Source organism: Cotesia typhae, unplaced genomic scaffold (assembly GCF_013202065.1).
Source record: "Cotesia typhae breed Kobodo isofemale line unplaced genomic scaffold, CoteBio_Ctyphae scaffold_13, whole genome shotgun sequence".
Classification (NCBI taxonomy): domain Eukaryota; kingdom Metazoa; phylum Arthropoda; class Insecta; order Hymenoptera; family Braconidae; genus Cotesia; species Cotesia typhae.
The window spans coordinates 18,428,150-18,445,306 of record NW_027423774.1 but is presented as its reverse complement, the minus strand read 5'-3'; the positions used below and the strand labels follow the sequence as shown (position 1 = coordinate 18,445,306).

General features: G+C 30.8%; 2 protein-coding genes across 3 annotated transcripts; both read right to left on the bottom strand.

Moving 5' to 3' along the window:
- Positions 1 to 59: 59 nt before the first annotated feature.
- LOC141535522 (U3 small nucleolar ribonucleoprotein IMP4) lies at positions 60 to 1,223 on the bottom strand. The gene has a single exon (XM_074255485.1). It carries the CDS (start codon positions 1,073 to 1,075, stop codon positions 140 to 142), a length of 936 nt encoding a protein of 311 aa, XP_074111586.1. The 5' UTR covers positions 1,076 to 1,223; the 3' UTR covers positions 60 to 139.
- A 563-nt stretch (positions 1,224 to 1,786) lies between these two features.
- Positions 1,787 to 3,750, bottom strand: LOC141535523 (uncharacterized). Of its 2 annotated transcripts, XM_074255486.1 has the most exons (5): positions 3,509 to 3,750; positions 3,228 to 3,262; positions 2,398 to 2,912; positions 2,237 to 2,312; positions 1,787 to 2,166 (listed from the first exon to the last, which is right to left on the bottom strand). In XM_074255486.1, the coding sequence occupies exons 3-5, from the start codon at positions 2,872 to 2,874 to the stop codon at positions 2,057 to 2,059; spliced, it is 663 nt and encodes a 220-aa protein (XP_074111587.1). In that variant the 5' UTR covers positions 2,875 to 2,912; positions 3,228 to 3,262; positions 3,509 to 3,750; the 3' UTR covers positions 1,787 to 2,056. The 2 variants fall into 2 exon arrangements, with proteins under 2 accessions (XP_074111587.1, XP_074111588.1); XM_074255487.1 differs by lacking the exon at positions 3,228 to 3,262.
- Between the last annotated feature and the right edge of the window lie 13,407 nt (positions 3,751 to 17,157).

Genomic DNA, 17,157 nt, shown 5'->3' with positions numbered 1-17,157 from the left:
TAATTATTATAAAAATAAATTTTAGTTTTCTTAGCGAGAAATAAAAAAAAAAGCACATATTTTAAAATAATTTATTTATTAAAAAAAAAAAAAAAAAAAATCAAATTTCAAAAGTATCCTACTTTCAATAACTTAATATCTAAAAATCATCTTCTTGATCCCATCCATCATCGTTAGATAAAAATCGTCGCTTATGAGTGGTGTTCATGAAGGTCCCTAAGTTCCATTCAGTGTCAGCAGCATCAATAGCATCCATGGTGCCTAATTTAATTTTATACAATTTGAGAGTGAACCTGGGTCCAACTTCGGTCATCTCCACATCTTTCCCGCCGGACTTCTTGTAAGTATAATGACGGAATGAAATGAAGTCATCATGATTAGCAAAAGCCATCACACGTTTGCTGTCTTCTTTAGGTACCGGGAACAAGTGTTTCAGGATGTTCATCGTCCTGATACCGAGTGTCGATTTAAAATTGTGAAAAATCAAATGCGGATACTGCTCTGACATAGTACCGATTTCAGGAATGTCATGTCGCATTACGACGTTTGACAGAGTGAAGTAAGCAGTTGGGCCGTAAGGTAAGTGACAAATAACAAGATGGTCTGGAACACCACGGTGCTCGTGAATTACAATAAAATCCGTGACTTGATTAGCTCTGCAGACTTCGATCAGTGTTTTCATTTCAGCGTTACCACGATTTAATCTCTGAGCGGTGGGAAAGATGAGACGGACTTCTTTGACGAATTTTTTAAGACGAGCACTGGGGTCACGTGAAGTTGTCAACATTATTTTTGGATCTTCAACACCGGCCCAACGGTACTCATCATCTTCGTGGGTTCCAGTTGTCCCACCCATTTCCGTTCCCATGGCAACTGCTCGCTCTGGACCAGCATCTTCCCAGTCCAGTTTACGTTGGAGGTATAAAGCATCTCTCCTCAGGTCAGGGTGGATTGGGACGTTGTTTTCCAAACTTTTTTTCAATCTGTCTTTTTTCTCTTGAATAGTTTTTATTTTATCTTCTTTAGATTTACGATAAAGGTACTCACGTCTCAAACGCGCTTGTCTTCGCAGCATTTTTATTTAGTTATTTGATTTTTACTTGTTCAACTTATTTATATTTCACCACGTGCTTATTATCACTGTATTTCAAAAGATAACCTGAACTATGTCACATTAAATGGTCAAATGTGACTGAAATTATTTTACTTCATCAATGCGACATCTAGAAATTAATTTTCTTTTTCTCTGATGATACATCACTTTTCTTCTTTATCAATTTATGATTTTGTGACACAGCATCTGCATCTGTAAGTTTCAAATTTTTAATAATAAATTGTAAATTAATGTAAAAAAATGAGAATTAATGATGAAACTAAAATTAGCTGAAAGTGAAAAATTTAATTTTTTTTTATTAATTGAATTAGCAATAAAAAAATATTTTTAAAAAATTGCAGGTATAGTTTTTCAAATTTTTTACATGTGGAATTTTTTCTTTTCATTTTTTTGTAATAATTTTACTAATAAAAAAATTTTTGAAAAAATTTAGATGCCGGCTAATTTAATTTTCATAATTAATTTAGTAGATATTCATAAATTTTTAGAATTTTTTTAACAGATAAATTATGGCAAAAATAAATGAGAAAAAAAAATTGACGTGCATAAATTTTAAAAAATTATAAATACAATTTTTTAAAAAATATTTACTTGTTAAATAAAATTGAAAAATTATGAAGTGACTGCTAACTTTAATATCTTAAAAAAAAAAAAAATGAACATAAAAATACCTATTGCTATCATTTTAAATTATTATTAAAAACTTTTATTTTGTACAAACATGATTAATATATTTCTCACACTTTAGGAACATTCATTTTTTTTAAACTATTACTTTCTATTATGCATTGTGTCGCTTTTTTGTACATTAATAGACGTGCATAATCATTAAAAAAATAAAAATTGGTGATTTTGAAAGGTCTCACCAATTTTACTGATGAACTTTTTACAAGAATCTGTTGGTCAAGTTTTCTATATTGGATATTATTTTCTTGCGATTTATCATTTAGATTTAGCAGCCAAGCGTTTAGCTCGTCTTTTCAAGTTATATTTTTGCATCTGTGAGACTGTTCCCCAGAGTTCAGCAAGCTTTTTAGAAATAGTTGTGAAATCTGTTGAATAAAATTTAAATCAAAAAAATAATGAAAATACTACTGTAAATAAATAAATAAAAATTCTTACCCATATCGGGATTTTTTTTCAGTAAATCTTGTCGAACATCTTTGGCCCAAAGCATGTAAGAAGTAACTCTTGTTTTCTTTAAAAAAAAAAAAAAAAAAAAAAAAAAATGATTTATCTTTGAATTTTAGAAGTAAAAATAAATAATATCAATTAAGACTTACCCCTTTATCACTCCTTGAAGCTTTCGTTTTTCCGGTGATTTTTCCATTTTTTGGAGTTAACTTTTTTGGGCTGTTTTCTCGCAACAAAAGACTGCTAGTTTGTAAAGGTGTCTCTGGACTCACTGGGTCTATGAAATTCGTTCCTTTCTCATCAATATAAAGCGGATCAGGTTCTACTTTAACATTGATGTCTACAAAATCAAAGTGTCTATCCTCCTCCTCTTCTTCCTTAACAATTAAATTTGATTCATACCCTAAAAGTTGATCTTCTGGCTCGGTTTTTATCTCTATTTTGACTATGGAAGGGTTATCATGTGTTTCGCGATTTTTAATAATTCTTGTTTGATCTTGGGCAATTTCACTGTTGACATCAGCTTGTTTTTGTTGAGTTTCTAATCTCTCCTCTGCTAAATCATGAGCTTCCATGTCCATCAGCTTCGAAAATTTTTCTCCAAACACAGCCGCTTCTAAATACATCCGTTACGTTTCTGCATTTGTTTTACCCATTTTAAAAACTAAAAAAGAATTCATTAGTATCATTAATTGTCATCAAATCTTGAGTAACAAAAATTTTAGATTGTTACATAAGATTTATTATAGTTAATATTGACTTTTACTTTTATTAAATTTTTTTTTCATACTTGTTATGTACTAAATTCAATAATTAATAATTAAAAATGTATATTGAAAGTTAACAATTTAATAAATTACATGAAATCAAATATTAAATTAAAAAAATAAAAAATATTTAAAAAATGAATTACAATTCAAAATAACGAGATATTTATAAGATTAATACATTAAACTAAATAAAATAATTGAGTACTTACTTATCAAAAAATATGATAGTGAAATTAGCTGACAGCTGTCAATTTTTTTAATTTTTATAACAAATTAATTACAATAATAAATATGTTTAAAAATTTCCACAAATATTTTTTTTTTTTTTTAATTTTCATATGTGAAATTTTTTTATTTAATTTTTTTAATAATAATGTTACTACTATCAAATTATAAAAAAAAATTTTTAATATCTGTCAGTTTTAGTGACATTAAAAAATGTATTAAATAAAATAAAAAAAAATAAAAACTTTTTGAAAATAATACTTACAAAAAATTAACCTAAAATATTTAAAAACACTTTTCAAATTTTTATTATTTACAAAGTTTTATTTTTATTTTTGTTACTGGAATTCTAAATGAATTCTAATAGATTGTTAGATTTTTTTAAATACTTTTTAATTCTAATATTTTAATAAATAACTGAAAATGAAAACATTTGATATATATTTTGTTTTTATTGATATAAAATTGAAGATGAACCCTGATAGCCAGCGCTTTCTCAGTAAGTGTTGACTTCCAGCAGTTACGGTTAATTTATACATCAAGTTGGCGGTAATTCTTCTTTCAACAACAGTTGTAAGCAAATTGACGGAAATCTACGGCCGCAACTTGAATACAAGTTAACAATCAAACTTGTAGTTAAATTTCCTTTCAACTTTACTACAATTTGAAGGAAATACTTGTACAGCAAGTTTTGACGTCTATTTGCAGAGTAAGTTATAGGTAACTAATAGGTAATCGCTCGCTTTGCCAACTCTTTCCGTCAAGTTTGCTTCAAATTGCGGACGTAGATTGACAGTAAGTTATAGGTAAGGTGGCTATCAGGGAATGGTCCCTTTATGACCAATTACATTACTTTCTTACCAATACACGGTATGCGTCAGATTAATATTTAAATCGCGCGGGTTACGCAGATAGTTCAATTTCTGCCGATAGGTGGCACTGAGTGTATCGTTTCAGAGGCGAGTTCTTTAGTTCGGTGGGGGGGATAGTACAGTATAACGAAAGCTGACACCGGTAGTGATATAAGCAAAAAAAGAGTTAACGAGAGAACAAATCTAAGAAGAAAGTAATATTTATATTATGGAAATATAAGTTGTTTTAGGCAAGGTCAACATATTGATAAACAAAGTAAAATATGATAGTAAAATACGAAAAGCTGGGAGATTAATTGGTAAATCGACGTTTTAAGTTTATCTTTTTAGGCCTTGGTCCATGACGTGAGATATGGCCGGCGTTTGAAAATTTTTTAGCTATGCGTAAATTAATAGAGTATTTACTAAAATCATTAATACAAATTACGAGAATTATTGATAAAAATTAATTTAGCAGATACTTGATAATCTTAAAAATTTTTTTAACAAATAAATTATGGCAAAATTTAATTAAAAAAAAAAAAAAAAAAAACAAATTGACAGAAATTAAAAAAAAAATTAAAATTTCAATTTTTTTTAAATAATTATTTAGAACAAATTTGTTTGTTAAAAAAATTAAAAAATTATTATGTGACTGCTAGTCAAGCGTCATATAAAAAATTTTTGACTTTTTGGTAAATTTTATTTAACATCAAGAAGTCAAAAATTAATAATTTAACAAAATATTACCAAAAAAATTTTTTTGTCGCTTAGGTAACTTCAATGTTATGAATTATTGCAATTTTTTTCAGTATTTATTTCAGTAAAATTTTATTTTCATTTTTTATGTTTAAATAATTAGAAACTCGTTTACCATTTTTTTTTCTTTTATAATTAACACAGTTGCTAAAAAAATTGAATATTTCCAAATTAATATTAAAATCATTTTTTTTATTTTTGTAAATTAAATTTCAAAGAACTCAATGTGGATATGGAAAAAAATTTTGTAAAATCCACTTTGCGTGTATAAGAGGGTCTATATTCACACGATGTAAATTTTTCCGGATTTTTTGCGTTGCAATAAGTAGTTGCTCATAAACTTATGATATGAGGAACGTTTAATTCCAAAACGCACATTTACTTTTTTTTTTTAATTTTTAATTTGCTTATTAATAATTAAAATTGTCTAACGTCTACTTATCAATAAATTTGCTATGCAAATTTCAGGATTTTTTCTATTAACACTTGATAGATTTGTTAATAATAATAATTGCACTCCTATTTTAAGAGTAATATGTTGATGACTTAAGTGTAAAGTGACTTGAATGTGTAAAGTGTAAAGTGACTTAAATGTAGTGAAGTATCGTGTTATTTAAAAGCTTTTTTCTTTGTGTTCAAAGTGTCGCGTCGTGAAAGTATTAGTCGTTCGTTTAGTTATTGTTTTAAGTGTCTAGTGTTTTGAAAAACAGTCTAGATTCTCAGTGACAATCAAGCAGCTGAAATAAGTAGCTGTAAGTCTCAAATAATTTTTTTTATAATTATCTGCATTTAAATAATCAACTAACACTTATTATTTTTGATTTAATTAACTGTATTTTCTATACAATTTTATATTAATTAAGAAACATTAAATTATATGAGTTCATTAACTGAAAAGATAATTTACGATTTTATAGCTGCTCAGAAATTCATTATAAATTAAAACTAATATGAGGATTTGTTTCAAGCTAATTCAAACGTATCTAATATCTACAAAAAAATTTAATGTTTCTTTTTGCTAACATAACATAATTATCTTAAAATTTATCCATCTTAACAACAATCCAATGAATAAAAAATATTTTTATTCAACTTTTTACCCCAATTAAACACCCGACGCAATTAAACATCTCATAATAACAAAACATGAATGATATGATTGAAAACAATGAGCAGATAGATAAAAAAGCGGAGAACATTTATTAGTCGTGTACATAAGACGCCTCGTAATTCATTTAAAGAGCAGACTGCGTGCGAGACAAGCTCAATTACAACCGGGTGAAAATAAAAACAAGAAAATAATAAAAAAAATTCATTTGGCGGTAGGACTTGAAACACACACGGTTGAAGCCGCTTCCTGGTACAACGCGGTGGTCCTTAGGGTGTTATTGTGAAGTACTATGTCGCTATTCTGTCGTACTCGTGCCCGTCACACGCAATTATTCAAAATACTTACTCACTGCAGACTTAACTGTACTAACTAATCTCAATGTGACATTAACTGTCAATTGTCTCAAGAAATTTAATTATAATTTTATTTATTACCACAATCTTATCATTTTGCTTTATTTCATGTATAATATATGATTAGTATCTTCATCATCATTATTATCATTTATACTCGATCAAAAAAATTTATATATTCAACTGATAAAAAAAAAAGTAAGACTCACCCACAGAAGCTCACAGAAGAAGTGGAATTTTTTTGCTTATTAATAATATCGTCAATTGTTGTCGCAGTTTTGTATTAATATTTATTGTATGAATATTTTGCGATATTTATATTAAAATTTTTTTGTATAAAATAATATACTTGAAAATAAGCTTCACAGTTATAGAAAAAAGTAAACAATATATTTTTTGAAATATAGTTAGCTGCAACTGTGTTGCTTTCCTTTTTGTTACGTTGCAACTAAAATTTTAGATTCACCGCCGGTAAAGAATACAACAAAAAATTTTGCATCATTGCATCAGAAAAATTTGTGTTAAATATTTAAAATTTTGTTGTGTTAATTCAAGAGAATTAACATAAAAGGTGTTAAATTTAGATATAAAAACTTCAAATATTTAATACAAAATTTTTTGACGCAATAAAGCAAAATTGTTTCTGTGAAGTTTTACTCAAACAAATTAAGTTAAATGAAGAGAGATTAAACCAATCTTAAACCAAAAAAATCATTTCAAAGAATTTGATTTGAATTAAATCAAAAAGTACTTGAAAATGATGTTCTTGGTTCAAAATTATTCCTTGTGAGTCATTAATTTTTTATCAGTGTATTTATCTAAATAAAAATTTCTTCGCCTTAAAAAACAGATTATTGTTCATACATAATTTTAAGTTTTGTAGAACAATAATAACAGCTAGCAGAAAGTAAAGAGTAGAGTAAAAATACTTTCGACGGCTAGCCGACGATAAGATTTCAGGCGTAAATGCTAAAGAGCATGTCGAAAAGAGTCTGACTAACTCTGTCGGGGTGAACTGGCTCGTTTTTGAGTAGTCTTTTAAGCATGCTATGCGGGTCCATACACATATACACATGTTTGTACAGACATATATGAGAGTACAGTAGTTGGAAGCGAGCATCAAGAGAGTACACAAGTTGTAAGGCGCCACCCAACCACTGATTTCTGCTTACTGATATCTCCACCTACAAAAAAGCCTTCATCATCATCCCACAGAGCACTCTCTCGAGCTCGATGCTACGTTTGACGTTATCGTGCAGAGTACCAAGACTACCTTTAAGACCTTGCCACTTTTAACAACTCTTTGTCAGTATTGTTATTATTAAATATTCATTCCCCTCTGGCTAATCCCAAATTTACTCGTTACGTTATACGTTATACGATGCGTCAGCTTCTACAAGATTTTTCTACAGTCAGACAAAGACAAAAGCCAGGTCTAGAAGGCTGCGTCAGAATTATCAGCTTGGAATTACCGATTATTGATTGGATTACCCTGATAAGAGCGCGTACTTTCCTCTTGTCTGACGTCTTAATAAACCAGTATAAAAAATCAAAAACTAAACTCACGTGGGCAAACAATCAGCTTAGCTAATGCCTGATTTTATAAGTGTCAGAGCTGCAACGGCAGTGTGTCCCATCCCGGGATTTATTTGATGGATGTGCCATTATTGCCATTTATCATTTATGCAAGCAACTGGGTTTGGTTAAATGTATTAAATAGCCCCGCGAGCATTTGCAGATTTGATCGTTTATGGTGATCTCAGATGCTGGCGAAATGGTTATCGTTTAGTTCCGGCTCGTCGCTAGAAGAATAATTCGCGCAAGATCATCATCATCATTATTATTATTATCATTATCATTATCTTCTCTTCTTTGATCGCGTCAATAAGTTTACCCGTACGAATATTGTTAAACTTTAACGTGCATTCGTAACTTGTATATGATCGAATAATCAATGGTCACGGTACTAAATGTCCATGAAATTATATATTCACGCCAATTGCTTGATATTTTATGATGAAAATTTATACATATTGGATTATATGTAGGTTGATCGAGCTCGAGCTTTCCTCTTTTATGTTAAAGATGAGGATGAGTTTTCAGTGTACACGCACTGAATACGCATTCAACTTTTCACATATGTATATATTATGTACACGAATGTATGTATCAATGTATGTCGATGTATATACGTGAACTAAAGATTCCCGGATACGTTTATATGTGTAGTCCAAGCTCTAGCTGAGGGCTTCTAGTTTCTCAGTGAGTCGCAGAGTCTCCTGAGGGGGATATTAAGGCCAAAGCTATCTTGATGATACTCCTCTCTGCTCTCTACTCTCTATGCTATATACTATATACTGTACCATCTCCTTGCTGTTCTATCCCTCCGCTTTCCCATTTCCAACGGGTGTTTCCTCCTCCCTTCTTGCTATATATCCAGGACTAGCTGGAGAGACACCATCTGAAATTACAACATCGATCCGTACCAGACTCACCAGAGTTCAGTTTAATCTATAACTGACGCAACTAAATTCTACCTTACTTACCTACAACTTTAGTGTACTTTAATACTCACTCGCGATATGTTGGAACATTTATTGAAGTCCTAGAAAATGCCATTATTTTTCAAAAAAGCTTATGAAATATCAAACGTTAGAAGATTATATCAATTCATCTGAAAATTCCTTTTGGCAGGTTGCTGGAACGAAAAAAAATTTATCGACTAAGATCAATAACATGTCGCAAGTCATCCACAGTTTTTTTTATCCTTGCTGGAAGTCTTTATTTTTATTTTTTATAAGAATATAATAATAAAGAAGCGAGAGAAGCTGCACAGAAGTGTCTCCGGGGATAAACATTTTCCCTTGTTCGGGCACTATCCGTAGTCCGTAGTATAGTTATAAGGTTTTTCAGAGCCAAAGCAGAAGAGCTAACCACTAGTTCAAGCAAGTGTGTATTCGTGTGTCCATCTCGTGAAATCCCAGACATAAAGGTACATTTTAGTGTAAGGGATTACGCGGTTTATGGTTTCTCCAACCAGTCGATTTATCTTCCTTTCTCGTTACCAGACTCTTTATCTTTATTTTTATCGAGCTCATTCACTGACTTTTACTTCTTAAACTTTATTTTATTTTTTTATCTTTTGCTATTATTATTTTATACACGTATTTATGTATTGCTACCATAAAATAAAAAATGTATCATTGGATCATATTCATTCAGATTCATATTAAATGCTGATGCTTCCTGGATATTGCCTCGAAACAATTGGTTCGATTCATCGTTCAGTCTTGAAACTACTTGTCAATATTTTAAAGTACAAAGCAAATACTTTATTGTTCATTAGTGTCAACCAATGGGAAGAGTTTCAAGCTCGAAAAAAGCGGGAAGTTTCAGGGATAATCTGCCGGTCAATTGTTTTTCAGATTTTTTATCCTGCAAATCCTGGTTAGGACAAGAGGATGCATTTATTATTAAATTATTACATTGTAATCGATCTTTGATACATGAGTATATTTTGAAATTAATCAGACGTTCTTGAAGTTGGTGCAAATTACGTCAAAAGATTTTATTTCATTGATCCATACAGATACAGGTCAAGCTATTTAAAGCGTGTAAATAAAGCATACATATCAAGATAAAGCGTTAATTTCAATAAAAATCGTCGTAATAGATAACAACTACAAAAGTTAAAAGCTTAAAATTACTTTGGACTTAATAAAAAGTAACTTTTTTCCCTTGTTTTCATTTTCGATTCTCATTCGCGTATTCTTATTTTCCGACGGTTTAAACTCTCAACGAGAGATATAAAAATTTAATTCCTCAGAGGAGAATGACGTGCCAGCAATGCCTAGAGCGAGTTTAAATTTCTTTTGAATCCTTCATCAGTTCGGAGATATCTCCGGTTTTTTAATTTTCCTCGGGGTATTTTTTTCACTCTTGCTTTTTCATTTTCTTCACTTACTTTTGATTTTTCTCACTATTTACTCTAGTGACAATCAAAAAACACTTATAGGATTAACTACCTAGACTTGGATGATCATTAGGTTTATAGACTCGATCACGAGAGTCGTGAACAAACGGGTTAAATAATGAGCTTGGGTGTTGGCTTCACACAATTAGCGAGCGTTACATCGATCGATCCGCAAGAGGCATAGATAGAGCAAATACTTGAGACCTACCTCCAGTCAACTCCAGCAGGAGAGCAGAGACGTTGTTACTACATTAACGACAACGGCGACGACATTCCCGGGGACTCAGTATCCTTTGTTCAGTAACCCTATCGATTTGTGTAATCTCTTCTTGGCCAGAACATCCCCCGTCAACCCCCCACTAGTCCATCCACCAGTGACGTCACTGGGTCATACATCAAATCGTTATCAGTTCGCCAAGTCGCCCTTCTTTATTTTAGTTTTCATAAGAAAGGGAAAGGGCTTTGGGAAAAAATTTCTCGAGGGAAACGTTCAATAAAATCAAAATATACAGTTGACATTTTTTTTCGTTTTATAGTAAAAAAATTACTGGATTATTTTTTAGTGTTATGTCTCCAGAAAATCTTATTCGTTGTTAGTTTAAAAATATTTTCTTGTTTTTTATATTCGCATGGAAAAAGAATTTAAAATGTTATTTCAGATAATATTGAAATTTATAGACATCTTAAAAATTTTGGAATTTTTGTAGTAATTATTTTATTATAAAAAAAAATTTCAAAAGAACAATTCATACATAGAAATTAAAAACTTGTGCGAATTCTATAAAACATTTTATTAAAATAACTTATTTACTATAAAAATCTCAAAAATTTTTAATTTTCTACATTGAAAAAAAAAAAAAAAAAAAAAAAAAACTCGAATTTTACTAATTAGAAAAAATTTCTTAGTTCAAGAACTTTTCTACTTGATTTAAGACATTAAAAAGCCTATCAATATAATTTTTTTGGTGGAAGACTTTTTATCTTGAATCAAGTTAATTTTTTATCAGTTCATTAACTTCAGTATCATTATCTTAGATTGTTATAATTGTAACAATAATTAAACTTTCTCAGGTTCTTATCAACTGCTAATTCAATAATTTCATTGAAGATTAAATCTGCGTACGTGGTTGCATCTTCTTCGTCAATACGTTGATTTCACCATTCCATTCCCTCTCTTACATCCCCGCAGTATATATATACATACAAAGCAAATGTATTTCTTCGGATAAGTTTAGGGTAGAGATGGTGTAGGTTGAAATTGAGGTTGAAGCAGGAGTAAGCGTGGGGAATATAAGAGGGATGAAGAATATCCCCGAGGTTGTCTTATGCTTCAACAAGATGGAGTCTGGTAAAGCTTGACAGGATAGAGTGTGCTGAAGAGAAGTACAGAAGGAAGCCGAAAGCAGAAGCGAAGTTAAGTCAGAGTATAAGAAGAAGTTCAAAGAAGAAGCAGAAGAAGAGTAAAGTTGATTCGAGATTACAGAATACGCGAGTAAAAGAGACAGTATAAACTCTTCTCCGCAGCAGAGCAGGCGTAGGAGGGCGAACAAGAGGAAATAAGAGATAAGGGCGCAATCTCTGGGTTTCTGCGGGGACTGCCAGAGCAGAGCGCGGAAGGGGTTGAACGGTTGCTTGGCAACCTGGTTGAGGGGCGCTGCAGAGCAGTATAGATCGCTATCCACTGGTAGCCTCGCCGCCTTCATCCTCCATCTTCTCCATCTCCTTTAGAGGAGCAAAGCAGAGCGTACGACGACGATGCTGAGGGGCTCTAGCTGGGGTGGAGCGTAAGATGGCTTTATTACCCTCTACCTCAACTCAACCGGAGAGACGAGAAGCCACCAGCAAAGACAGTTTGTTGAAGAGAGATAGTTTTAACGTTAACTCGGTACTGTTATACGTTAGATCGGGTGCAGCGACCCTCTGAGGCTGTTTTTCCTCTTCTAATATACGATACTCTGCGTGTACACTTGAGAAGGAAATAACTTAGCTGTGTGCTCTGCTGACTCCCCGACAATTTATCGTCTTGCTAATATTACGTGAGCGTCTTATGTCGAGTCTTCTGCTTCACAAGTTCACCAACAAACTTTATGTACCTTGCTTGTATTATTTTATTATATATATTGGTATAAGTGGGAGTATTAAATAACATCAAATATTTGGTCTCAGTCTTGGTCTTGGTCTTGGTCTTGGTCTCTGCAAAATTTCATTACTAATTTTGTTTTTATATTAATGTTTTATGATAAAGTTATGGTAATGATAATATAATATAACTGGTTAAATAAGTTATTAGCAGAGAGAGTTTATTGTAATTTATATTATAATAAACACTATGCTAGTGTGATAGCAGAAGCTAGATGGTGTACTACAACTTTAATAACTATAACTCTCTCTCTCTCTCTCTCTCTCTCTCTGTATATGTTAGTTATGGTATATATAATATATAATATGTAATGTATACCTTTGATGTATAATGTATATAACTTTTCCGGTTCTCTGGCTGAGGAAGAGAATGAGAAAGAGCAAGAGCAAGAAAGGGGTGAGAGTTTGCTTCCAATCCCTGTACCACCCACTTGTTTACAGCCCTGCGGGCTTGCTCGGTCTACTCGCGAATTCCTCCACTTGGTAACTTGGCATAACACCGGAGATGAAACTCGAGACGTAATTTCCGGTTTCGCGAGTACCGAGTTACTTCATCGCATCGGTAGCCATGTTAGTACACTACACTACACTATACTATATTAGAGCAACTCTGCTACCTAAAGACGATCGCTCACTCAAGACTGCTGATAAAACTTAAAATCCCGTGTTAGGTGCATTAAAAAGTTTGTAATACACGAAATAATTTTGTGCCATTTGTATGTTTAAGATTAAATGCTTATTTCTTTTTTGGTTTTCGTTTATCGGTATGTTTTTATGACATTTAATGTGTATTGTATGTCTTGGGCTTGAAGCGAAGGTATGGTGGATGGTTGCTGAAAAATTTAGATGTTTGTAATAAATGGTTTCATAAATAATATTAAAGTATTTATAAAAACCTACACTAAATTCAAAAATTCAATTTCAATTCGTAATTATTTATTTTGGTGATTTAATATTTATACATCGTTTTGATTCAAAAGTTTTTTGACTTCAAACTTGTTTTTTTTAGCTTATGAAATTTTACATATCTTATCAATATTTTGACTTAGATGGATACAACCAAATTCTTTATCGAAAAACATAATTTTATATTCTTACTTTAAGAACAAGTTTCTTTATTCTAAATTTTCAAAAAAATATTTTTTGCTTGAACTAATTTTGAAACATTATTGAGACTTATTTTTAAAAATACAGAAAATAACAGAAGTCCCAGCATTTTTGGTTTTCTTGAAACATGTCGGTAATATCTTGAAGCAATATTACCACCTATCTTAATTCAAGAAAAAAACTCTTGAATGAAATCTAAGTTACCTTATCTGAAAATAGTAAAATGCTTTGTTTAAGACTGAAATTCTTGAACTCAGAATTTCTTTCTTTTTCTAAAAGTTTTATTTTCTGAATTCAACAGTAAATTTCTTTCTTGACTATCTCAAAGCAAGAGTATAATTTTAAAGAGATTATTTATCGTGAATCAAGTAGACTTTTTTCAGCCTGCACTTCAAATTATTCAGTGAGCAAAATTATCAAGTTTCAACTTGAAATTTAATTTAAAAATTCAAATTAAAAATGACACAAAAGTTATCGATGAAAAATTCTTATCTCGATTAACTTTTAATTTATGTATAATTGTCATTTTTTATAATTATAAAATGAGTTTCTGAGATAAGAATATTTGAATTTACCAAACTTTCATTGTGTGTAATATAATCGCATCATGCATAAAAGTTACAAATTAATGTAGCATTAAAATCTTGTTAGTTTGCTTATACATGGCAAATTTTTTAAATTACTATAATTTGTAGAACATATATGCATATATATAGATAAGGGCACGGTCATGAGGTAATGTAACAATATTACAATATTACAAGGGTATACCATACTTTGAATCAATCTATATAAAAATCAATAATTAGACGTGTTTATGCAGGTGCATGAGTAATGCATGTATCAAGGTCTTGTTGCACCTGTAAACTCACAAATTACATCGGTAATCGGTGATCAGAATTCTTAGGACACGTAATAAATTTTAAAAAATTGTGGTGTTTAACATTAACATTAACATGTTATGTAAAAAATATTATAAAAAGTGACGTTAAATTTGCTTGCATTTTCTTAGATCGTGATTCTCCAGTTGTATTGTAATGCGGAATGCAGCATTTGCACACTCATCTTGTATCTTATTTTCTATTACTATATGTACATAAAATATAAATTCAAGTTGACTTAAAGTCTAGCATTTTATCATATCACGCGGCAGACAAACAGCAATTTGAAATGCCATATCGAGAGACAAAAAACCCCAGGTGGGCTGAGTTTCTTGTTTCAATCTGAGGATTAAAGCATTTATTTAATATATACAGGAGTGCAGTTATTTCTTTTTTAGACAACAAACATTCGTGAGGAGATTGTCGATTCACCTTTTTGTTTTCGTAACCATATACACAATCTTATTATTTAATACTTAAAGGTTTAATCTTTTGTCAAGACAATGGATTATATTTTTCATAAAATGTTTCTCATATTTTTTTTGGAATCTTATATTTAACAGGGCTAAATTTTCTTTAATTATTTTTTTTAACACATCTAGAGTATTATTGTAGAAAAAAAATAAAAATTTTATTGTTCTCTTTTTCAGCTGAAAACACGTAATTGATTGAAATATAAAAGTTTTCCAATATATATTAAATCGTGGGTCGTAACATGAAAAAAATCGTAAAGTGTAAAGTAAGGAGTACATATCAGTGAATTCAAAGGGGTAGTTAAATTTAAAGTGTGCCAGGGGCATTATAACGGCGCGTGGCGTACTTCTACTTTAAAATATATAAAGCAGTATAAAGTAAAGGAAAGAAAAAAATTTTAACTTTTTTGTTGGGTTTGTTAAAAGTCAAGCTGGTGACGTTTACAGATGATGGATGTGTAAATTTACTCCAGCAACCCCTTTCACGTGATCGCCATCCGCCATCGGGGTGTTTTTCACTCGCGTTTAAAACATTTATTTCAAATAGGCGGGTCATATATGATTTAACAATTTTTTATTATATAATTTTAATTTAATTATCACTTGTGGGTTCACGTGTATTAGGAATCGTGTGAAACTGTAACAAAGTGATTGTCAAATCTATATCACCTCGAATTTAAATGAAAAACAAATTGATCATTTATTAAAATATAATACTGTTTTTTACTGTCAAAAAATAATAAAGTTGAATTAACAAGTAAAGATTCTCATGGGTATCAGATATGCGAATATGATGTTACATTTCCATCGCTGTCACTGTCGATTGGCACTATTCAAATGTTAAAAGAGGGTGCGGACATGTTTAACGCCCTTGTGTCATAGAACATCTTCTCTTTTCTTCTTATTCTTTTCTCTTCTACACATCACCTACTTCCATTACCATTCGGGGTTTTTATTTATATTCGCTCGCTCTACTCGGGACAATCACTCAACCCCCGCGTCTTTTCATTCCTGCTAAAACATTCAATTAAAAAAGAGTAACAGTATGTAGTTACAGTAATAATACCGTTAATATAAACAAAAGAAATAATTCTTTAGTTATTTGTTACCGTGCTGAAATCTACTCTTATTGTTCCGCGAATGATCAATTGTCCTATTATACATATAAAATGCGATTGTTCACACGCCCTCATGCAGCCCCTCGTAAAGTTTAAATTTAAAAAAGGGTTCTCTTACTTATTTATTAACCTATCGATTTATTATACTGTTCCGGCGGCTGCGGTTTTTATGTCGGGATGTTTTAAGATTATTCGAATCCGGATCTGGATTATAATGCAACATCGTTAGTGTCTAACAAATTACTTTTTTGTTTGATAATAGTAATGATAGCTTCAAAGTATTATGATTATCAAGACCTAGATAAGTAGATGCAAGCAGATTGATGACTTCTGTCACATAAGCACGTGTCAAAAGTTGTTAAATCCAATGCATGATGTAGTCAAAGAAGGTGTTCAAGTAAACTGGTTATCTGGTTAATGGAGCGAAAGTTGTGCGTCGATGTTCGTTTCCCATGTCCAGTAGACAATAAGAAATGATAGGTAGTGATACTCATAGTGGGTAACCACGTATTACGTGCATTATACTCAGCATTATTCTTCATCCACCCCTTGTGCTTGTGGGTAGGAATATATCTGGCTGTTTACTTGTATGCATAATAACTATACAATACTGATGATGGAATATTTATGAACACGATTGTCACTGGATCTTCATTAAATGTATTTCATGGCAATTGAAGTGTGATTAAAAGCTACAATCACACGTGATCGTATTGTTCATCAAAGTTAGATACATACAAATAATCCATATGTATCTATTTAGGAACTAAAGTACCAGTTTAGTACAAATGATATGTCTTAATGGGATTTTGTATTGTTTGAAATGCAAATAGGAAATAGTATTATTATTATTTTTTTTTGTATTGTTTAAAGACAATAAGACAAATTTTTACTATAAATTAATTATTATTGAATCAAGACAACCAGCTCTCTTAAAAATAATTTTATTCTTGGATTAAGAATATTTCTCCTGAATCAAGAAGCTCTTCTTTATTTTAAGTGTAATAATTCCCGAATCACGTACAAGTTAAATTCAATAGATGACATTATTTGAATAGACTGAAAAAATATGCAGAGTAATTTAAAGTCTGTTTTGTAAGTCTAACAAGAGAAGTACTTCAGAAACGTGAGTATTTCTTTTTTTCCGAG